This window comes from Hemicordylus capensis, chromosome 1, assembly GCF_027244095.1.
Source record: "Hemicordylus capensis ecotype Gifberg chromosome 1, rHemCap1.1.pri, whole genome shotgun sequence".
NCBI classification, from domain to species: Eukaryota; Metazoa; Chordata; class Lepidosauria; order Squamata; family Cordylidae; genus Hemicordylus; species Hemicordylus capensis.
In genome coordinates, this window is record NC_069657.1 from 433,407,739 (window position 1) to 433,432,465 (window position 24,727).

General features: G+C 45.0%; 1 protein-coding gene across 3 annotated transcripts in view; it reads right to left on the minus strand.

Moving 5' to 3' along the window:
* Positions 1–1,009: 1,009 nt before the first annotated feature.
* The window catches only part of LOC128353014 (two pore calcium channel protein 1-like), a 42,473-nt gene continuing 18,755 nt past the window's right edge, over positions 1,010–24,727 (minus strand). For all 3 annotated transcript variants that reach the window (XM_053313660.1, XM_053313677.1, XM_053313669.1), the window contains exons 7-19: positions 22,622–22,723; positions 21,375–21,501; positions 17,772–17,973; positions 15,920–16,064; positions 15,314–15,499; positions 11,985–12,049; positions 10,808–10,895; positions 8,599–8,668; positions 7,429–7,648; positions 5,744–5,834; positions 3,811–3,924; positions 2,541–2,665; positions 1,010–1,585 (exon numbers count right to left, since the gene is read on the minus strand). In XM_053313660.1, coding sequence (XP_053169635.1) covers positions 1,440–1,585; positions 2,541–2,665; positions 3,811–3,924; positions 5,744–5,834; positions 7,429–7,648; positions 8,599–8,668; positions 10,808–10,895; positions 11,985–12,049; positions 15,314–15,499; positions 15,920–16,064; positions 17,772–17,973; positions 21,375–21,501; positions 22,622–22,723 — 1,681 coding nt within the window. In that variant the 3' untranslated portion in view covers positions 1,010–1,439. The remainder of the gene's footprint in view (positions 1,586–2,540; positions 2,666–3,810; positions 3,925–5,743; positions 5,835–7,428; positions 7,649–8,598; positions 8,669–10,807; positions 10,896–11,984; positions 12,050–15,313; positions 15,500–15,919; positions 16,065–17,771; positions 17,974–21,374; positions 21,502–22,621; positions 22,724–24,727) is intronic.

A 24,727-nucleotide genomic window follows, 5' to 3' on the forward strand; every position in this document is an offset into this window, starting at 1 on the left:
GCCCCTAGCACCTGCTGTCCACCTGATGCCTCTGAGCCTGACGGAAGTATTATTTTACATTTTTATACCACCCTGTCTAAAGGCTCGGTGCACAGCAAGTAACACACAAAACCAACACCATTTAAAACATGAGAACAGCCCTGCTGGAGCAGGCCCAAGGCCCATCTAGTCCAGCATCCTGTTTCCCACAGTGGCCCACCAGATGCTGCTGGAAGCCACAGGCAGGAGCTGAGGACATGAACTCTCTCCTGCTGTGACTCCCCTGCAACGGGTACTCAGAGGCATCCTGCCTTTGAGGAGCATCTAGCCCTCTAACTAGTAGCCAATGATAGGCCTCTCCTCAATCAAGTCCTCCAAACCCCTCTTAAAGCCATCCAGGTTGTTGGCTGTCACCACATCTTGTGGCATAGAACTCCACAAGCCAATTATGCATGGTGTGAAAAAGTACTTCCGTTTGGCTTAAAACACTATAGGAAATTTAACACAGTTCAGAACCATTTAAAACCAATTAAAAAGATTGAATATTTTTCTTGAAGTATGCAGCTTTCTAAGCTAATAGGCATTGATATCCTCTATGAATTTATCCAATTCCTTTTTAAAGAACTGTCTAGACTGGTGGCCACCATCCCATCTGGCAGCAGCAAATTCCAGTTTAACTACATACTGAGGTCATTCACACAGATCCTACCATTATGAGAAAGGGAGGGAAAGTTCCCCATCCACTTAATCTATACTATGCATAGTTTTATATACCTTTACCATGCCCACCCCCCAAGGAGTCTCAAACAGTGTAGTCTTTCCAAATTACGGAAAGTTGCTTCAGCCCCCTAATAATTTTTGCTTGTCGTTTCTACCTCTACAGTACAGTATTCCTTTTTATTGTGCAATGACCAGAACTGTGCATGCTAGCCCAAGTGTCACACCATAGATCTATATAGGAGCACTACTATAGGGCTGGTCAGGGTTGTCGGAAGGTTGGCAGCAGCCTTTGCCATGAGAAGAAGCCACAGACTTCACATGCCGTTTTATTGTCTTCCCATCTTGGTCCATAATGCTTCCAAGAAAAGCTTCACTATGGTAGACAATTTGGTTACAGAGTTAAATAGAGACACTTACACAAGTTAATACTGCATTTAGGTAGCATGCTTAAGTTACAAGGAGAAAGTATTTCAGGCACATTCAATGTGCTTGTTCCCTTTATAAAAATACTGCAATCTTCATGATTATACACTTTTTAAAAAGGGGAGGGGGTCTCTCCATGGGAAGCAATTCATGAGGGAAGTAGGGAGGAGATGACTGGCGAGTGGAGTACAGGGATCTCTTTCTTGCACGTAGCAGCCGACTCTGTGGCTGCTCTGAAGGTAGTAACTTGTGAGCTTCAGAGGAGTCTGAAAAGGAGACTCTTCCTCCAAGCCATTTCCAGTCATTTCCAGTTCATATTATGCAGCACTGTCAAAGGTAGGGTTCTTGGGGTATGTGTCGTCTGGGGAGAGGTTTAATATTTCATCCAGTGAAGGGCCCTCTTCTTCTGGAGGTATCTCTGCCTCAAACATACGCTGAAGCAAGGCATCAACTGTTCTGTATCCTGGGGAAAACACATTTGAATGTTTCTTGTTAACAAACAGCCCTGCTGGATCAGGCTCAAGGCCCATCTAGTCCAGCATCCTATTTCACCCAGTGGCCCACCAGATCTCTCTGGGAGCTCACAGGCAAGAGCTGAGGGCATGCCCTCTCTCCTGCTGTTATTGCCCTGCAACAGGTATTTAGAAGCATCGTGCCTCCGCAGGTGGAGGTGGCCTATAGCCAACAGACTCAGACTAGTAGCCATTGATAGACCTGTCCTCTATGAATTTATCTAAACCCCCTCTTAAAGCTTGCTGTATGCCAAGGATCCCTTGTAATTAAGTAATTCAAAAAAAGGGTTTTAAAGAAAGGATTGGGATTTCCAACACATCATGCAAATGCCACAAACCCTTATTAGGTATTCGGTAGGCACTAATGGGACCACTGCAAGTCGGTAATACAACCGGTGTAGCGATTTAGAATGAGGAGACAAGTGTTCCCTCCAAGGAGTGCGGGCACAGGTTTGTCCACTCAGTTATTTCAGATCCTGCTCAGATTGAATCAGGAAGGCCCCACTTTGAGTATACATGCGCACAAGGTGAGGATTATCATTTGAGTTTGAAAGAAAATGCAGGCGGTGAAACAGCTTTCAAGCCAGTTGTCTTGACGGAACACAAAACACTTTTTTCGGGAATTATGGGGAAACTCAAAACACTCCACATCTGGTGTCCCTAGGAGCAACCCATGGGGAACAATGTGGGTTGTATGGTAGGGCATGAGGGGTGCGATTAACATTTAACTTTCCCCAAGGTCCCATTGGGCTCCGATTAGCAGTGCCCCCTGCTAAACATACAGATTTGAAAGTGTCTGTCCTCTTCTTATCCACACACCCTCGACTAATAGGAGAACATCACTGTACCAAGGTGTTAGAAGAAGTAGAAGCTTCCCAGCAGGTTTTCCTAATAGTCCACACTCACTTTTAGAAGCAATTTTGAACATCAGGCCTTTAGGTTTGTCCATTGTTGCTGTTCCATCTTCACCTCCAAGGTCGTTCTCACTGGTTTCCATGTTGTCTATCAATTTACTATCGAGTAGTTCATCCCTTAAAAAAAAAAATCCATTAGGAGGATAAACACCAGTCTTCTCAACATATGTCTTTAAAAAGGGCTGGTGGTTTTTGGGCTGCCCTAGGGGTGACCAGAATACCTGTGCCAGGTAACCTACAAGACACACAGGCTCCTCCGAGGAGTGCATCTGCATGTTACATATGACTAGTGCTCAGCTCCCCACTGTACTTGCTTGTGGCAAGAAGGGCAGATTTCTAATGTTTAACAAATGAAATCAAGTTACTCCTACTCCACACAGCTTTGCATTTTGCTCTGTAGTTCCATTGTATTGTGGAGCAGTTTGGGAATGTTGTTATCTGAGGTCCACAGAGTTCATGCAAGTGTGTCAGTATGACTGTCTGTCTGGATAGTTCGCCATCCACGCAAATCCCACAAGTTTTCAGGGCAAATTCCAAAAATGACAGAAGACAGCCATTCCTGAGTGGTATCACTTCAGACTGTATGTAGTGGTGGCGGTGGGATTATGTATTAGAAAGTGCCCCTAGTTAAAACAAAAAGCAAGCAGATCCAAGGCTTGAAAAGTGTTGTTTTTAAGAAGTATTTTAATTGGTTTTAATCATTTTTGAGTTGTTTTTAGCATTGTGGTTGAACTGTGGGTTTTATGTCTTTTTAAAAAGTTGTTCTACAACGTCCAGAGCCTCTGGATGGGGCGGTTTATAAATGTGATAGATAGATAGATAGGTTAAAGCTCTTATAAGAATATAGGAATTGCCCTGGCATCTCCAAGATAGGGCTGAGGGAGACTCCTGCCTGCAACCTTGGAGAAGCAGCTGCCAGTCTGAAGGCAATACTGATTACACACACACACACACAATATTGAGCTAGATGGACCTCCTGCATCATCCCTGGATATTGGCCACTGTGAGTGGGGATGCTGGGAGGTGTAGTCCAAGAACAGCTGGAGATCCCAGTTTAGATGAGAAGTTGGCAAGACAACAGAAGTCTATATACCCGCAGCCAGAGCTACCCCAAAAGTATTATTACCTGGAAGAACCAGAAGAGACAGAGCAACACACACACACACACACACCCTCCTCCAGCCAGGGAGCCTCTTATGATTGGCACTGGGTCACATGTATGGGGTCAAAGGGGAAAACCATCTTGCTCTTGGTTTACTTACTCCTGGATCCCTACACCAAGGTCTTGGATTTTCTTCTCGATGGCAGTTTCCACTTCACTCTTTTCAAGAGAGTACTCCACAAAGAATGCTTCGAGAATGAAAGCTACAAAGATGCTAGAAATCAGAAGTTGACACATGAAATGCTGCATTTCAGACACCAGCCTGTTTCTCCACCATCCCATTCACCTCACTGCCATGCTGCAGTTCAGAGCACGAGGTCTCTTTTCTCAAGATGAGTAGCAGCATTCAAGTCTGCTGATTTACAGAATCTAGGTCCAGTCTACCTCAACGCTCAAGGACATCTTACTGCTTAATTAAGTTTAATGCAGATTCTTGATGCAGATTCAAATTTTGCAGAATGATATACCAGGGCAGTGCCTTCTGCAATTTGTGGAATCAATGGAAGAATACAAAATGCAGTACTGCGCACCCATTTCAGCTTCTTGAAAACCTCAGCTTTAATTAAGGAGTCACCAAGTTTCTAGTTCTTAAGGGCATTATATTTTGGCATGTGTATTATTGTAGGCTTGGTTCATACTTTCTTGGCTGGCTGAATTGATTTCTTTGTCCCCTGCATAGTTTGGTGGGCTGATTTATTAGCTTTTAACACCTGCAAGTCATCTTTAGCTCTCTTAGAAGCTTACTTGTTAAGGAGAACAAGAAATGTGAGGGCTATACAAATGACAGTTACTAAAATTAGTGCAATGTGGGTCATCATTTGGGGTGGAGCTGTAGTTCAGTGGTAGAGCACGTGCTCCGATTTCAAGCATCTCACCTAGATTCACATGGATTTCAGCTTTTCATTTTAAAAAAAGAAAAAAAAGCTAAGCTCTAGCCCTTGTAGAAGCAGAGTTACGGAGCAAAACATGCAGTCACTAGTCTGCTCAAAAAATATTTTTGAACCTGTTTATATAATAAGCAAATTAGGCACACAGATTTGGAAAGCCAGATTATGGCAACCCTAGGGGGAAAGGATCTCTACCCAAAGCCCTGGGGAGTGGATGCCCATTAGGGGTGTGCACGGAACCGGCTGGCCCGGTTCGGTTCGAGTCCAGATCAGACTTGAACCCCTGAACTGCCGGACTGGTTTGCACATCCCTAATGCCCATCAGTGAAGACAGTACTGGGCTAGATGGACCAATGCTCTGACACAATACAAGGCAGCATCACTGGTTCCTTTGCTCAGGCTATTTGGGGAAGGTCTGTTGCAGGGGTGTCAAACTGCAGCCCACCAGCTGTTGGCCTACAACTCCCATCATCCCCAGTTACAGGGGCCAGTAGCCAAGGATGATGGGAGTTGTAGGCCCACAGCTGGAGGGTTGCAGTTTGATACCCTTAGCTCCCATGAACCTTAGTGTCTCTCCATCAACAATATATATTTTTCAATAATGCTTTTCAAGAGTTTCCAAAGCAGTTTACAAAGAGAAACAACAAAATAAAGATGGATCCCTGTTCCCAGAAGGGTCACCATCTAAAAAGAAACGTAAGAGACACCAGCAACAGTCACTGCAGGGATACTGTGCTGGGGGTGGATAGGGCCAGTTGCTCTCCCCCTGCTAAATAAAGAGAATTGTCACTTTTAAAAGGTGCCTCTTTGCCCAGTTAGCAGGAGTACCTCTTTGCTCCAGAAGCAATTCTGCTAAATCAGGGACTTATTTGCTCATCGCATGTTATAGCAGTTAGTGTAACAATGCATTTACTTTCAGGACGCTACAAATATATTCCATAAGCAGGAAGAAGTAGCTTGACAGAATCCAATGCAAGTTAACAAGAATCTGCCCAGAAGAAGAGTGTAGTTTTGTTACTTTTAGTATGATGTATGGACAAAGTCAGCAATACAATCGCATACATGCACACAGAAGTTTGGAACACTCATAAATGTACACACGAGTTGATTGCTCTGCCTATGAAAGAGATGGAACACAGGGCTTACTTAATAATCATGATCACCACGATGATGTGAAAGATGATGAAATACAGCTTTGCAGCCTGGTGAGTCACAAGGGCAAATCCATCAGCAAGGAGTACAAGAGTTAAGGACTACCAACAGAGGCAACCGCTACCCATACTCAACAACCATGCCTACTGAGGTTTTGCTTCTTAAGAATCCCATATCTAACTTTTATAACTCAAGTAAACTACATCTTGTACAGGAGAGATAGTCAATGATGGTGGAGACCCCAGGAATCCCATGGTCAGGCCCTCTAAAACCCTTTGCAGACCAGCTGAGCATCAAGAGATAAGAGTCCTCCTCAGTGCTCAGATTATGGTAGAAAAGGTGAGGAAGCCCATAATGAACTCCACAACCCCCCACCTAATTGTAAACAAATCATGCACTTCTATAGCCTATAACAAAGTGGCTGCACAACTGCTATTGACACAAATTCTTCAAATCTTAGCCCCATTCACACATTGTGTTCAAACTGTGTACAGTGTATGCACATACAGGCATTCACATGTACCTGCATTCAACGTGATACATGCACTGGATGCTTGTACTGCAATATATAAAAGCCATGTATGTGTAAAGGCACCAGGACACATGTACAACATAATGTCCGAAGAGGTTTCTAAAGATGCATGTAACCTGGACACATTCAACTTAGATGAGCTCCAGCAACAAGCTTACCTGTGCTACACTTACTAGCTTTTATACCAGTTTAAACATTATGACTTCTTTAGAAGAACCTTTGAATTGTCACTTGCCAAGTGTGCTGAGAATTCACTGTTAGCCTCCAGTGCCCTCTGCCCTCCTAAAAAGGATCATTTCCTGGGAATGGGAACCACTTAACTATGTTTTGTCTGGAGAAGAGATTCCCTCAAAACAGGTCAGTCAACCTCCCCACTAACTGCACATCCTACAGTGGGCTTGCAGGTGTCAAATTTCTGATCCCCATAAATACTTCCACTACCCAGAGATTTGCATATGGGGCATTATAGACATGTGCCCAATAAATAAAAACACTTGCTTTTTATTTTAATTAAAACACTTGCACATCAAGCTTCACAGTCCAACACGAAGGCCAATGTATAGGTTTCTATTGCTTTCTAGGAGTTGGGGAGAGGTTGACACACTCATTGAACACACACCATTTCAAGCCATTTCATCCAATGTGCAGAAAGGGCAGAGAGCTGGTCTTCTAGTAGCAAGCATGGAGCTGTCCCCTTTGCTAAGCAGAGATCACCATGCTTTGCATTTGGATGGGTGACAACATGTGAGCACCGTTTGCTGGGGGATGTTCCCCTTACGGGATGGGGCTGTAGTTGCAGAGTTGAGAGCATCTGCTTGCAGAGCATCAGTTGCAGAACATCTGCTTGGCATGCAGAGCATCAGTTGCAGAGCATCTGCTTGGCATGCAGAAGGTCCCAGGTTCAATCCCTGGCATCTCCAGGTAGGGCTGGGAATGCTGCTGCCAGTCAGTGTAGACAATACTGAGCTAGGTGGACCAGCGGTCTGACTTGGTATAAGGAAGCTCCCCACATTCCTATGCCATTTGGTTTTTGCTGGTGGCACATTGAGATCTGGAATATTTTCTGAGGGTCGAGGGTCCAGGGCTCGCAGGCCCGTTCAAGGCAATTATTTTTTCTCACGGTGTACATCTGTCTATAAAAGGATATCATGCCACTGGTTGACAACAGTCAATTCCATTAAGACGATGAAAGACGATGCAAGATTATTAAAGTTGTTCTTGCAATATTTGGCCCGGGCAAACAGAGACTCTTTCAGGGCAGGGTTTCCACAGTATGAGGCATGTTGCGTGGTGCTGTTTTCAGTAAAGAACTGGACCTTCCCTTGAAAGATTTCCATCCCCACTATGGAAAATATGTAGTATACCACCTAATGGGAAAGAGAATGGATACCTACTTACTACTGAGCAGTGCCGAAGCTACAATGGAGGCTTTTAAAATGAATAATTCAACCTGTAGGACCATAATACTAGGACTGTTGTCGAGTTAGTGTGAAGCCACCAACTCCACTATGAAGAGGAATACTTTTAAACTCCGTTGCTGTTATGGTTTGCAAGCAGAGCCCTCTTTTCCTCAGGGGTCACTGGAGGAAATCAGCAGAGAACATAGCTACTCTGCTGAACTTCCTATAAGGCAAAAGTTGCTCCAGTACACCTCAGAGAGACCATAGCGCAGGGGCAGAGCACCTGATTTGCCTGCAGATTTTCAATCCCAGCACCTCCAATTAGAGAGATCGCTGGTGGCAGGACTGGGAAGGACCTTTGCCAGAAGCCAGAGGGCTCTTGCCATTTGGAGTCAATGTTGGGTCAAATGGACTAATGGGCCAACTCTGTATTAATAAATATTGCCTACTAGTGTTCCCTCTAACAGGATTCCCAGATGATGACTACAACTCCCAGAATCCTCAGCTGCAATGGCTTTTGCTTGGGGATTCTGGGAGTTGTAGTCAACAACATCTGGGAATCCCCGTTAGTGGGAACACTCTTGCCTACATGTTCTTATGGCTTTACAAAAACGAGGTAGTCTTGAGAGTGGGGGAAAGCTTTTTGCATTCTTAAAAGTGTGGCTTTCTGGACAACTGTGTGCATTTTAGACATATCCACTTAACAAGAGATGTCTCAGTTCTCCAGCATAGGGGATCCAAACCTTGGGTCCACAGATGTTGCTGGACTACAATCCCCATCATCCCCAGCCACAACTGACCTGTCCCAGAAGATCGGTGCAAGTCTTATACAATGGAGAAGCAAGCAGACAAACAAAAGGCTTTGTACAAGGAAGAAGTAGGAAGCCTTAGCATAAAAAAAAAGAGAAGTGGCTCACCAAAGCCAACCCGCCGAATGTTAGCATTGTAGGCATGATGTTTATTAGTGTATTCATGATGACACGGAACCTAGAAAAAGATGGGAGGGAAAGATGCAGTCAAAGAGGAGGCACTTTCACTCATAGATACGCCACTTTAATTGTAAGCATAGGAAGTCCAGTTATTTATAAATTATACAGACTTAATATTAAGTAAGCCACTGTGACAAATTTATGCTATTTATAAAAATTATAACTAGCATAAATAATTGTATGTCACAGTACAATTAATATGGACACAAAATCAGCACTGTAGCTAAGAATTCAGAAGCAGTGCTTAAACAGCCCCAGCCCCCAGCAAAGACCATATTAAAACAAGAGCGTAACAGCAACCTGTTCTTAGCTCTTTGGGTAGGTTCTCACTACCGTTCTTGCCACTGAATGTTTGTGGTGGCAGAAGGAGGCGGCAGCCGGTGTGCTCCCAGTTCCCTGCCATCTGTTTTCAAGATGACAAGGAAGTGATCGTGTGCAGAAGGGCATGGCCAACTTCAAATTAAAAACTGCCAATCTTGTCTAGCTGTGACAACCATCCATGACTGCCTCCTGCACGCTATCACTTCCCGGGTACTTTCCAGATTAAAACGGGGAGGAAGTGGGGTAAAACCAGACAGGAAGTCCTAACATTTTGCTAGCTGCTTCGGATTTTACACCACTTCCTCCCTTGCTGAGGCTTTTTTTTGGGGGGGGAAGTACCCCCCCCCCCGCATCTGCACACAGGGCACTTCCTTGAGGGAGAATAGGAGGAGGGGCGGTGACTGACAGCTTTCCCTCCCCTTTCGGTGAACTTGCACAAGGGCAGTTGACTTGTGCAAAGGGGGGGAAAGGCAACTAATATACACATTCCTCTAAAAGCAAGCCACACTTCTACAGCTGCAATCCTATGCACTCTTACCTAGAAGGAAGCCCACTGAACTAAATCATTTACTTCGGAGTAATCCCAGCAAGCCTGCAAACTGTTCTCAAAACTCAGAAAGCCAGCTACTATTTCACAAATCACATATAACGTGTTAAGCCTGAAACGTCAAGATAAGGTCTGGAACGAGCTGTGGCTATGAGAACAGGACCCTGCTGTTCCTGTATGCAAGACGGTGTCCAAACCCAGATCATACAGATGGACAGCAAGCCTAGACTTAATGAAGCAATTTCAGAGCGCCATCTGGAAAGTCCCCTGTCATTATCCGCATACAGGCCACCAGGAATCAGGAGCGCAGACACCTCCTCTTTTCTTTGCTGCCTGATAGTTGGCGGCAAGAATGATCACAGGAACCTAAGGGCCTGTATAGCCCTTCATTTTCAGAGGCTATCTGGAAGGAAAGCAGTCCGTGCTGGTTTTGTTTGGACTGTTCCGTTTAAACGGCCCAGTGGATTTTGCTGATCTCTCAAAGGTTAGCACGGGGAGGCCGCATTAGCCTCCCTTGGAAGCAAATTCCTCAGCATGAGAGCTGCAACAGCAGAGGCCTCACTCTTGGCAGAGGCAAGTTTCATCTCCCCATGAAATGGAATCTAGAGCAGGTCCTCGGTGGGGGGGGGGCAGGGAGCACTGCTTCATCTGGGAGAAGCCACACCCCAATAATCAGGAACCAAGCTGTTTACAGGAGGTGATTTCCATCACCCCTGACCACTGTTCCCTCTAACGGGGATTCTCAGATGTTGACTACAACTCCCATAATCCCTAAGCAAAAGTAATTGCAGCTGGGGATTCTGGGAGTTGTAGTCAAACACATCTGGGAATCCCTGTTAGAGGGAACACTGCCCCTGACTACTGGCCACCAGGGCTGGTGAGGGTGGGAGGTGCACTCCAACAACAGCTGGGGGGCCAAAGTTGTGCAGTTGTGATTTAGGGTTTTAAGAGGCAACCAGCAGCACTTTGAACTGGGCTCAGAAATTGACTGGCAGCTAGTGCAGATACTGGCGACAGACCAGAAAAAAATGACTCCTTTTAATAGTTGGGTTGCAGCAGCTGAAGTTCTCTGAACAGTCTTCAGGTGCAAGCCCCATGTAGAACGCATTGCCATAGTCTAGCCATGTCCTCCATCATTCACTCAAGTGCATTCCATCAACACGAACTCATTCAATATTCATACTAGACTTGTCATTACTCAGCTGCAACCTGTGTTTTTAGGATATAGATGCATCTTACTTCACTGCCAGTCAAAACTCATCGTTTTACCTTTGTATACTGTCAATAATTCTTATCAGCCTAAGGACTCTCAGGATAAACACAATGTCCAGTACTTGCTGGCTGTTATACACAGTTACTGGAGGAGGAAAACAAGAGTATTAGTTAAGAAATGTGCTGGACCAAAGTTTCAGCTTCACTGAAAATAGCCTACTCCCCCGTATTAGGACATTATACTAATTTAATGCAACTACCCCAATTTTGTGTTCTGCTTGTATGGCTCAGCTGAACCCTCGAGTGGAAAACCAGCCTTACAGGTCTATTGAAAAGCTCTCTAATCAAGGCAGGCTCAGGAAATGAGTTCTTTGCTTTATGTGCTTCCCAAAATGCATCCCAGGTTTAGGAATACATAGATTTACTTTATCTGTTCTTTTAGCTATATTTAAGCACATTTCTATACTGCCCCATAACACAATTTCCAGGCAGTTTTCAATTTAACAAAACATATTAACATAATTAAACTACTTTAAAATACAGGAGGACCTCAGGGTTTCTGTTCCCTGCTGCAACTGCAGATACAGAAACTGCAAAGAATCATTGGGGCTATAGGATGTGGGTTAGGGTCCTGGTCAGGAAAAGCATCCAAAATCGGCTACATTTTGGGGGGAAATGCAGCGTACCTTACTTCACTGGTCCCCTTGAGTTGAACTGTGCCCTGAATGGCTGAAAATAGAGTGTTTTTCAAAAATGGTTTTTTTGATTCCCCCCTGCATATTCCAAATTTGGGCATTAATTACCTGACTGCATCCATGGATTCACATATCTGCAGAATCTGTGGATTTTGAGGTTTTACTGGAAATGGCTTGATTAGCAAGCCAAAGGTTGCTGGTTCAAATCCCCACTGGTATGTTTCCCAGACTATGGAGACGCCTATATCAGGCAGCAGCAATATAGGAAGATGCTGAAAGGCATCATCTCATATTGCGTGGGAGGAGGCAATGGTAAAGCCCTCCTTTATTCTACCAAAGACAACTACAGGGCTCTGTGGTCCCCAGGAGTCAACACCGACTCAACAGCACACTTTACTGCATAGATAAGAACTCCAACACCTATAAAAACTTCAATCGGGCTTTTAATCTGTAGTTTTAAACAGGCATGTTTTTGGATTTCTCTAACTTGCTGCCTGCTTTTTCACAGAAGAGATCCAGAAACACACACACACCCCTACCTGATTTAAGTGTAGTGTTGATTATCGTTGCTATTAAAGCAGCAATAATGATAGAAGTATCAAACCTAGGAAGGACAAGAAAAAAAGGCAAGTTAAGAGTGAGGTGGCACTACTTTTTAGAGGCACCTGCTTGTTCTTTACACTCTAGAGGGGAGTTGAGACACAAAGCAAGAAGTATGCAGCCCTGTGCCTGTTGGATGACTTTGGTATTTTTTGTTGGATTTGTTGGATTTTTTGTTGGATCCAGTGACATTGATTTTTTGCACCAACTATCCTAGGGGCACTGAGAGAGAGGTAGTTTAGTGAGGGCCTCCTTACCTGCCCCAGCTTGCCTCTACTGCAGTGTTCCCTCTAACAGGGATTCCCAGATGATGTTGACTACAACTCCCATAATCCCCAAACAAAAGTCATTGCAACTGGGGATTCTGGGAGTTGTAGTAAACAACTTCTGGGAATCCCTTTGAGAGGGAACACTGCTCTGCTCTGTGACCCCTGCTTTGACTCCTCAAGTATCGCCAAGTTGAGTCAGTCCTCTTCCTTTCCTCCTAGGAGGGGGAGGTGGAAACAATCTCTCTCTCTCTCTCCCTACCTACACATTATGTAGCCATTAGATAGGATTGGGTCTTTCCTACCCAAATGTATTTCACCAACAAACAAGTAGTTTAGACTCTACAGTGATCTCCATGTGTGTTCCTTAAATACTTGCAATAACTAGACTCCACACTCTAACTGGAGTGGATGCTTTCCCCAGCATTCTACTAGAATACTGCACACTTTCCCCCAAGGGCAAAGAAAATAATCATAAACCCCCCACATTTTTGGCCCCTTGGAAGGAACCCCTACATAAGTCAGCTTTGGGAAGGGGCAATAGCTCAGTGGTAGAGCATCTGTTTTGCATGCACACGGTCCTAGGTTCAATACTTCGTATCTCCAGGTAGTGCTGAGCAGGGGCAGATGAAGCAGGCACTTTCAGGGGGTGCAACAGGAATCCCCCCCCCAATATATAAAAATATTGAGGCTTGGGTTTTATTTTTATTTCAAATGCACTTTGCCAGGGGATGTCAAACTAAAATCTGGTGGTGGGCCAGATTGGACTCGTATTTTTAGAAGAAATTCTGAACATACCTGCTGATACTAGATTGTGCATGGACAATCCTGCCACTCTTCCCTCTTCCTCTCTCCCTTATAGAGGTGTTGCTAGGTACTTAAAAGATCCAGGGCCTGGGCCCACAGCCTCCCCACATTTTATTCAACCCTTTCATGCTCTCTTAAAATGTATCCAATACTCTCTTCTCCACTAGTTGGCTTCACCGCTAAAAACGAATCTCCTTTTCCTTCTGCATCAGGTTTCTTCTGCAATCAATACTCACACAGTCGAAAACCAGTGTGGTGTAGTAATCAGAGTGTCAAGACTATGACTGGGGGACTTATGTTCTCCATTCAGTCATGAAACTTACTGTGGGACTTAACAACAACCACCTTTTATATCCCGCTCTTCTTCCGAGGAGCTCAGAGCCATGTACATGGTTATTTTTATCCTTACAACAACCCTGTGAGGCAGGTTAGCTGAGAATCTCGTCTAAACCTGCCTCACAGGATTATTGAGGATAGAAGTGGGGAGGAAAAACATGTACACTACTCAGAACTTTTTGGGAGGAAGAACAGGATGTGTGTCATAATAAAATATATGTATATGTTGACTTTTAGCCACATGCACTCCAATCCTAAGCATGTAAACTCAGAAGCAAATTCAAATAGCTTTTTTCCCCACACCTATCACAGCAACAAACAGTCCAGTTTGATCTCTATGATCCACATTTCATTTAAGCAAAAATCATATGCAACTATAGTGTATAGTGTATATGCACTACAGAGAGAAAAGCTACCAATTTGATTTCAAACATGACAGCAGAATGTCATATGTGGAGTTACCCCAGTTTTAGGATTTAAAGACAACCAATCATTTCATGGGCAAGGGAGTATTTAAAATGAGTTTCTTGTGATCCGATTTGCAAAGCCTCATTTTGAAGCAAGTGTATAAAAATAGACTTTCAGTGGGCAAGGGAAAATGCTTAATGCTCAATATTCATTTTAGCAATTTGTGAAGCTACTTTCAAGAAGTTGGGGTATTTTAGTCCATTACAAGCTTATTAAAAAGACAATGAGGCTATTCCCACGATCACTGGAAAGTGGGCTAAGGGAGCTTAGCCCACTTTCCAGTGATCATTGGAACCACTGGGCTCACCCGCAAGCCTGGTGGTTCCATGGCGGATAGCCTGCCTAGGAACCCCTGCCCTTAAAGGAGGTTAACGGAGTGCTTGCTCTGTTAACCATGTTTTGCAGTCGTGAGATGCCATGGTGCGGTTTCGCACTGTGATGACTCTTGAGGAGACCCCTGCTAGGAGGCTCCAACAAGCCCGGCTTTGGGGGTCTCTCCAGGATGCCCCGTGCACTTGCACAGGGCAGCCTGGGACTTTCAGGGGCTGCGTGGCCCCTGATCCCTGCCACGCCTCCTGGCTCTGTGACGGAGTCTGCAATCGTGTGGGAGGCCGATCTGGCCGTCCAGGCTTCCCTGCCCGTGTGCGGGGAGAGTGGGCTAAGCCCGCTCTCCCTGCACAAACCCTGATGGTGCCTCACACTAATCGTGTGAAGCACCTCAATATGTAAGTTACAAGCACAAAGCAAAATAAAATAGTAATAAGGGGAAACTTGTTGAGAAAAAACCATTTTCTCATATTTTGCTATTTAAGCCATTTTGAGAACTTTGTTGTTAAAAAAGCAGCATAGAAATCTTTTTAGTAAGGGCTGGTGGCGGGGGGTGGGGGGAGAGAAAGAAACCCACACACAGAGACCAGATCAGAGCTATAAGCAGTTTATTATCTTCAAGGAAAAAAAACAGATCCATTTTGTCAAAGCATTTTTTCTTTTCTTATTCTTTTTAAAGCTTAATATTTTTGCACTGACTAATTTCTTCACAAGGTGGTATATTGTTGGGATGGGGAGGGTTTTTCTTACAAGTTTGTACTAGAACAATTTTGGCATACTTTGAAAATGGTCTTTTTAAAAAAAGTTTAAAACTGACTCTCAAACACACCATTTCCCTCATTTTCCATTTTGATGGGGGCGGTGGGGGGGGGGGAGGACTTTGTTAAAGCCTCTCTGGCTCTCCATTACACCTTCAGGCTGTACTGGATGCAACTTTTCCTCTGCAAAGCAGTGTCAGCAATTCCACTGCTCCATGACTGAAATGAACCAACACCAGATGGAAGGTTTGTGTGTTTTTGTTTTTAAGCCGAGTCATTAGCAAGGTGGGGTGTGTGCCTACTTACCAATTCCAGAACTGGTTCTTTGCAAAAAAGGTCCTGGGTTCATAGGTGTACACTTTCAGGAGGATCTCAACTATATACAGACAGAGAAACACCCATTCTGCATAGGAAATAAATGGATTTTTCTCATCCAGCGCAATGAAGACGGCATTGATTAGTATGATCATATCGTATACCCAAACAAATCCCCTGCAGGAGAATGAAAAAGAAATTGATTTGGTAATCGCCCACCAAGCATTTTTAGTTGAATTAAGCCAACTCTGAAACCCAAAGAAGGAGCTACTTCACTTATAATGTAAGAAAAGCCCCACCGGATCAGGCTCAAGGCCTAGCTGGATGGGCTGCAGCTCACTAGAAGAGCATCTGTTTTGCAGGCAGAAGGTTCCAGGTTCAGTCCCCAGCATCTCCAGGTTGGGCTAGGAAAGACTCCTGTCTGAAACTCCTGGAGAGCCACTGCCAGCCAGAGTCAATAATACTAAGCGAGACAGACCAGCTAAGCTAGTCTGACTCTGTATGAAGCAGCTCCCTACGCTCAGCTATGCAGTAACCAGCTGGCCACATGGTAAGCACTCCCTTGATGGACATCCAGAACAAAGGACACCAACTTACTTGTGCTGAACCGCACTACGGAGGAACAAGCTGGGAGCAGAGTTGTACAACTGCGGGAGCCAGCTCTCCAGGGGATGGCGGCGGAGCTTCATAGTAATCACCTGTATATTCAGGAGGTCAGGCAGGCGGACAAAAGACTTCTTGTCTGTAATGCACAAGAGTGGGATGCGAGTCATTTCGAAGAAACATTGAGACAGTCCTCACATCAAAGCAAAGCAAAGCATGGCAGCGAGACATATATGATCAGTTGCTGGGTACATGCAAGAATGGCAGCCTGTTACAGTTCAACCAAGGGAGGAGAGCGGGTCTTGTGGTAGCAAGCATGAATTGTCCCCTTTGCTATAGGGGTGTGCAGAACCAGTTCTAATCGAACTGGGTTAGATTCAAACGGGCCCGGTTCGACCTCGAACTGGACCAACGCCTGCAAAAGGCGGCCAGTCCAAAGCGGACCCAGTTCGATACAGAGTTCAGACCGGTCTGAGTCAGTTTGAAGGCTATGATTTTAAAGGGGAATCTGGTAAGGATTCATTCCCCTTTACAAGCAAAAGGGGTGGAGGAATCCTTTAAAGGTATTCCAAGGGCAGCCAGCAAGAGGGCACCTCACCGAGGTGGCTCCTCTATGCCCTGCTGGCACTCCACTCTCCCCAGCAGCGGCCTAGTTCTGGCCTTCACAGAGGCCATTTATGTGACCATCATGCATGCGCAGAGACCATTTGTGTCACCATGCAAAGATGCAAATGGCCTCCGCGCATGCGTGGAGTTCATACAAGTGGCCCTTTTGCATCCACGGAGGCTGGAATTGGGCTACTGTTGGCCCACACTGCTGGAGTGTGTGTGGAAGCACCAGTGGGGCTTTGAGGAGCTGCCACCATGGTAGCCAGTAAGATGCCCTCTTGCCACCCCTCCCAAATGCCCTTAGAACACCTTTAAAAGGATTCCCCCACCCCTTTGCTTGTAAAGAAGAATCCTCACCAGATTCCCCTTTACAAGCATAGCCCTCAAACTGGGTTGACAGAACAGATCAGACCACTGGCCGGTTCAGTATGAATTCAAGCCATATCAAACCACCTGGACCGGTTCTGTGCACACCCTACTTTGCTAAGCAGGGTCCACCCTTGTTTGAATTTGAATGAGACACTGCATGTGTGAGCAGTGTAACATATTCCCCTTAGGGGATGGGGCTGCTCTGGGGAGAGCACCTGCCTGCTTGCATGCCGAAGGTCCCAAGTTCACTCCCTGGCAACCCCAAATAAAGCTGGGAAAGACTCCTGCCTGAAACTCTGGAGAGCTCCTGCCAATCCGTTTAGACAATACTGAGCTAGATGGACCAATGGTCTGACTCGGTATAAAGCAGCTTCCTAGGCCTCTTACAATAGAGCTTTTTGTCAAAGTGGCTCCCACTTGAAAAATAGTAAAGATCACTAGACTAAAGGAAAGAAGGGGCCACTTTATTCTTAACATGTGTGACCCATCCTACTCCTTTCATCAAATGTAAGGGAGGAGAGCTGGTCTTCTGGTACCAAGCATGGACTTGTCCCCTTAGCTAAGCAGGGTCTGCCCTGGTTGCATATGAATGGGAGACTTGATGCGTGAGCACTGTCAGATATTCCCCTTAAGGGATGGAGCCACTCTGGGAAGAGCATCTAGGTTCCAAGTTCCCTCCCTATTTCAGCCCAAGATAGGGCTGAGAGAGATTCCTGCCTGCAACTTTGGAGAAGCCGCTACCAGTCTGTGTAGACAATACTGAGCTAGATGGACTTATGGTCTGACTCAGTATATGGCAGTTTCCTATGTAGCAAACTCAAATTCCACTCACATAGCTTGGGCAACATTCCAGTTTGCCACTACTCACCCACATAACCTCTCTGCTCTTCGTCAGATATCCTTAGCAGGAGCTCTCGATGGGATGTGCTGATATTGGGTGCCACCATTTTTACGAGATGCTTCCACTGGTCGTCTTTGACAACAAATTCTGCTTCTTCTTTGACTTTCAGGAGGTTGAAGGCTTCTATCATCTTGCGCCGCTTCATGTAAGCAAGTTTGCGGATCTCGTTCTGGAGAACATTACAGTTACAAGTTGAGTATCCCTTATCCGAACTGCTTGGAACCAGTAGTGTTCCGGATTTTGGAATATTTGTATACTGTAATGAGATATCTTGGGCATGGGATCTAAGTCTAAACACAAAAGATTACTGTACACTTTTTTTTTTAGGTTTTATTTAAAGTATAAAAACATATAAGCATTGAATTTACGATAACTACAGGTAGCTGTAAATGTAATGAAAACTAATTGCAGGAACATTTTCAATGCAATGTTGCGGGCACATGCTGTGGTGGTTTCTGGATTTCGGATGTCCAGATTATGGATACTCAACCTGTATTACTTCTAAAAAAGGTGCAAGAGTTATAGTTTAAGAAAGCTTACAGGAATAATGCAGATGTACTCAAAGCAACGTAAGAGGTAGATAGCCTAGCCAGACATACCAAGGTCCAGGTTTTAAACCTTTGGTACTTGGAACAGTTTCTTCTGGACAGAAAGGCACATTTCATTCTACGCTCAATAAATATGTGTACTTAAACTCAGGAGAGAACCTTAAGCGGTGCAGCGGGGAAATGCTTGACTAACAAGCAGAAGGTTGCCGGTTCGAATCCCCACTGGTACTATATCGGCAGCAGTGATATAGGAAGATGTTGGAAGGCATCATCTCATACTGCACAAGAGGCGGCAATGGTAAACCCCTCCTGTATTCTTCCAAAGAAAACCACAGGGCTCTGTGGTCGCCAGGAGCTGAAGTCGACTTGACAGCACACTTTACTTTAAACATAGGGAGTTGCCTTATGAGTCAGTCCAGTAGTCCAAGCTCAGTATCATCTACTCACTGACTGGCAATGGCTTCTCCAGGGTTTCAAGCTGGGGTATTTCCCAGCCCTATCTGGAGATGCGAGGGATTGAATTTGGGACCTTCTGCATACAAAGCAGATGCTCTACCACTAACCTGCAGCCCCATCTCTTTTCTCAACAGGGAACAAAAACTTGCTTGTCTTGTAGCACAGTCTAGAGCAGGCGTGGGAAGCCTTCAGGTTTCCAGAAGCCACTTTTTTTTTTTTTGGCCCGAGCCTTGGGAGCTACCAGAATGAGCAAGTGGCTTAGGAAGTCAGAGGCAGTCACAAAATGGCAGCTTGTACAAAAAGTGTAAACTGAGAAAAATGCATTTTAGTACGGAGCCCCTGGTGGCGCAGTGGTAAAACTGCTGCCCTGTAACCAGAAGGTTACAAGTTCAATCCTGACCAGGGGCTCAAGGTTGACTCAGCCTTCCATCCTTCCGAGGTCGGTAAAATGAGTACCCAGAATATTGGGGGCAATATGCTAAATCATTGTAAACCGCTTAGAGAGCTCTGGCTATAAAAGCGGTATATAAATGTAAGTGCTATTGCTATTGCTATTGCTAAGCCCCATACATTCTGGGAGATTTTTGCTGCAGGATAGGCTACTTTCTTGAGGAAGAAGTGTTGGGGGCACACGTACCCCCAACATTAGACACAGAGATACCAACCCAGAAGTATGTGGAATTCAGGCCTGTGTCTGGTTCCATTTTATTAAGAAATGAATTAATACCTGGACTCAGGGTGAACTGACACCCAGGTCTCATGAACTGCTCTGTGAAGGAAGAGGCGATCCAGCATTGTATTGTGAAATGGGTACTCAAAGAAGCACAAAAGCCAGGCCAGAATGATCCAAATGTTAAAAATCTAACCCATTATCAGATAATGTCTGGAAGAAGTGAGAAGCTGAGCTCTCACTTCCTCCTGCAAGGTCTATGTTAATCCTTGTCAGTGATTGCTCTGCTGTGCCCAAAGGGGATACTCAGTTGCTGTCTATAGAAATTCCACTCTAGGTAAATGCACACAAAGAAAACACCTATAGACTTTAATTCTTACTTTACTAACACCTTCACACCTTATGGGATCAGGCCGGCAAATCTGGGACAAGAGAAGATGCCCATTTGTAACTCAGAGATGCAGATTTGCTTTGGGCAATGGTCCCCCCCGCTCCTTCTAAGTTTACAGAAGATGGGATTCAGATCTCCCTGGAATGGGCTAATATCCTGACTAATCAAAAGACAATATCCAGAAGGTAACAGCAAGTTGTCACCTTTTGGGGACCCAGGAAGGATGAGGATATTTTGAACAGACTCTATGGGGATCAAAGGAAGATACAACTATAAAGAATGAGGCTCACTGGACAGAGAGCAAGCAGTCTTTCGCCTACAAGCAATCTTGCCTAACAAGCATACTTGCTCAAGAACCGTCCCAGAGTTTGCTGCTAAGCTGCGGGGCAACAAGCAGGAAGTCTGTCCATGGACAGGAACTCTCTGTGACTTCTGCTGCGCAGTGAGAAGTCAAGACTTCCCCAGCCATGGTGCTCTGACTCTCAGCCTTGCTCTGAGCAAACTGCCTGCTTGATCATTGCTCTCAAAGCTCCTGTTTCCAGCTACAGCCTCTCTCATTCAGCTGAAAGCCCCACCGCTCTCAGGCCTCTGACCCTGGTAATATGCTGCTCCACAAGCCTTGGATCTCTCCATCCCTTCCCCTCCTTCTCCTTTCCCCTCTTCCCTCTACTAATTCCTGATCTTCCCAACCCATGCCAATCCTCAACCTTCCTTACCCCCACCCCCACCTTTTCCCATCTATATCTGAATTATATTAGGCTCTAGGAAGATTTAATACACACACATATGTTAGTTAGGAACACTGGGTGAACGTTGTTGCTGGCTGTGGTTGAAATATTGTTAGTAATACTGATAGATTGTTCTGTTTTCTGCTCAGATTGATGTTGTTATTCTTTTATACTCAATAAAGCCCATTGAATCATTTAGGATTGCGTTGATCTCCTTTCTTCCTTTTGTGCCCAGATCCTACATGGTCACCATTATAAAAGAACTGGTCACTTTGTGACACTGATGAAACAGGTCTAATTTTGTATGCTAGCTCATAAGCATATTTAGTATACAAATCAGGCCTGGTTCTCTACAGAAGCTAGAGAGAAATTAATGCAACACAACCCTGATCACTCAGATTAAGTGTGGCATGACTATGCCCCCCATCAGACTTGCAATATTTGGCAGGGAAGAGGGAGAAGCAAGCCCAAAAACCTGGAAAGCTTCTTCAGATGATCCCAGGAGCTACCAATCACTCATGAGCTACTTAATAAGACCCACTGATCTCGAGGTCTGTTTTCCCACTGATCAGTTTTCCCTTCTAGCAATTTCAACCAAATTCTTGCAGCAAATACTACTGTGTGTTGGGGAGGACACAATATGGGGTGCATTTTCACCAGTGAACATCAACCAAGGCAACAATGGCCCTGATGCAACCACTACAATCGATTAGGGAAAGCAATAATGCTCCCATCACTTGCCCGGAATGTGCACTCTTCATCCTACACAGAACTTACCTTTAAGTGTTTTCGGTAATTGTTGTACACAACAGCCAAGAAGACAGACATGAAGATGTAGGTGTTGATTATGACATAGGTTATGAAGAACAGGCAGTACCACCAACTGAAGTCATAAGCTGGCATCCTACAGGGGGGAAAAACACAGTATTGTTCTAGGGATGTGCAGACCGGCTTGACCTCGAGCTGGTTGAACATCAATCTGGCCCAGATCTGGTTTGGCTTGTTAGAAGAGAGTGCAAATAATATTTCAACGGCTTGAGGTCAAGCCAAAGCCCCTGGGCTGGGCCTGGGCTTAAAAAAAATGTGGTGGACTTAACACCTCTGAGGCCTCAGGGGCTGGTGCTGTGGCTTTGGAGGGATCTGTCTGGCAGTTCCTCCTCCCCCTGCCAGCCTCCCACGCCCCATTTTGGCCCTCTCTGAGCTCACAGCAGCCATTTTGGAGGCCACCACACATGTGTACGGGCCATTTGCATGTCCAGGTCAGTTCAAGCTCAGTTTGGACTCAAACCAAACTGGGCAAACCAGTTTTGTGCACAACCCTACATTATTCTACATTTTATAGACATATAAACATGCGCACACCCCCTCATCACTTTGGTACTTATCAAATTCTATGGGAGTATTTCTAGAAACTTCAGTGGGTGTTGCACTTGAGAGCCCACCTCACATTTTAATGGGTTCTTGGAGCTACGTGCTCTCAGACCACACTATTTATATATTGTTACTCAACCAAAGTGGTCTCAAGAGTGATTTACACAGAAAGAATAAGATGGTGGCTCCCTGTCCCAAAAGGGCCCACAATCTAAAAACAAACAAATGAGAGATACCACAGCAGCCACTGGAGGGATCTTGTGTTGAATAGGGTCAGTTGCTTTCCCCCTGCTAAATATAAGAAAGGCACCACTTTGAAAGATGCTTATTTACCCAGTTAGCAGGAGCACACAAATACACACCCCAACTATTAGAGTGTATGTGTGTGTAGAAATAAAACCAAGCACCATCAACATTTTCATCATGTGTAAGTTTTCAGTGGTTTAAGTGAAGAAGCCAGACACCCAACTGACAAAGTCAAATTGCATCTCCAGTGATGGATACTCTCCCTTGCTGGAGTTCAGTGCACAGGGTATGGGAAAGAAGCAAGGGAAGCCCTCCATGCTATGACAAGTGTTTCATTACAACAGCTCAATATTTCATGAATTTACATCAGAAGAAAAATTCTAGTCTGGGGAGAAGTGGATACGTACATGACATCGGGGCTATTTGCCGTGGTTACCAACACGTACATACCAAATACGATTTCAAGGTAATTTGTGAAATATGGCAAACCTTCCACAGTCTTTAGATTCCTAAAGAGTAAAAATGACAAAATGCAAAGAAGTGTCACGGCAATCTTTAAAGAGCTCAAGAGGATGACTGCTCTTATGTGGTTATTTTTCTGACTTCAGGAGCATTTCCAGACAGCAGGCTTTACTGAAGGTTCGAATTTGTCCCCCAAAAACCAATGCAAAAAAGTGTGTTTTTTAACCCCAGACATAAATTGGGTTAACACACACACTTGGGCTGTGCTCTAACGTACAATGAAAAACACAAATCATGTCTGGAGCGCTCCCTGATAGCTCGCAGGGACTTTGGGGTAAATCGGACCAAATATGTGAATGCACAGCCTCCATTCCGGAGACACAAGCTAAAAGCCCCATCTGGAAATGCTCCAGGGAGTGTTTAAAAAAAAATAAAAAATAAAAATCTCCCCAGGCTTTTATTGTTTTGATTTTAATCAATGTGTTGCTCTTAACTGCTGCTTTAGTTGTCATTTTGATGGTGTACTTAATTTTTTAGTTGTGACTCTATTGATGCTTTGCCTTTGAAAACACCACAGAATTTGTTTGAAGGACAGTCTAAAAATAGTTTAGAAATTTTTAAGAGGTAAAAAAAGCCCTGCTGGATCAGGCCAAAGGTCCATCTAATCTAGCATCCTGCTTCTTGCAGTAATACCTTACAATCAGGAAAACCCCCAAGCAGTGGGGGGGGGGAGGACCCCCCTCCCATTGGTGTTCCCTAGCACCTGATGTTCAGTGGCAGGCCCCCTATCCTGATGGAAATATATAGCTATCCAGGCTAGTAGCCACTGATAGCCTTATTCTTCATGAATTTGACTAATCCCCTTTAGAACTGTAAATTGGTAGCCATCACCACATCTGACTGGCAGCAGCAAATTAATTACACCTTGTGTGAAGTACTTCCTTTAGTGGCTGGCTCCAGCCACTCAACCTCAAAGAGGGGAAGCCCCAGGGAGGCCTGGGGAAACTGCTAATGGTAAGGTGCCCTCTCGCCTGCCCCTCGCTTTCAACCCCCTTTGAGAGTTAGGAATCCCCTTCGCTTGTAATTGTAATGCCTGGATTCCCTTTTACAAGCATAGCCACCCGAAATGGGTCAGACTGGTTCAACTGTACAAATTAGACTGCCATCCAGTTCTAATGAACCGGTTTGTGGACTGGTGGTTTGGTTCAGATTCAGTTCTAATTCAAACTGAATCGCCCAGAACGGTTCTGTGCACACCCCTATGGACCGGTGAGCAAAATACAAGCAAAGCCAACATAGTATAAAAAGACATACACAAATTCCATGCACATTGTACTCACCATCCCAGGAGCACACAAATTCAGAAGGATAACCACAGATGGACACACCCCACAACTGGAATTATCCCCTGGACTCTTAAGAGGTGACTGACAATACCTGGAGAAGGGCATTTAAGAGCTACGGTGGCACCCCAAGGGTCTCATTGCTGAAACTCTCTTACTGCTTTTGCCCAGGGCACTTTCCAGATTAGACCCTGCAACGGGGTCATATCATATCTCAGAAGTGTGCTTCCACATTTCCTGTATTGTGACACTGCAGTCCCTATGCAGACAGCAGGGTGCCGTTCACATTTCCGAGGCATTGTTTTGAATTTAATTGCTGCGATACAGAGCTGTGACGTTGTATATCCGGTGTAAGAAAGTTGCTGTTTTTTTCCTTTTGTTCGTTTCTGCAAGACTGCCCCCTGTTGCTGTTTATGTTTTGAATGCGACTTGCCTGAACAGAAGCATTTCGCTGCTGTTGAGCAACTAGTCTGGAAAGCGCCCAGATCTCTCTTTCCCAGACAGCCATGGTCAGTGCCTAACAGGATTCATTGCATTAGACTACAGGAAAAGGGCCAACAGAACAGAGGAAGCTGTCTTATGCCAGTCGGACCCTTGCTTCATCTAACTCAGTACAGTCTACACTGACTGGCAGTGACTCTCTAAGATTTCAGGCACTAGTCTTTCCCAGCCCTACCTGGAGATGTCAGAGATTAGACTTGGGAGATG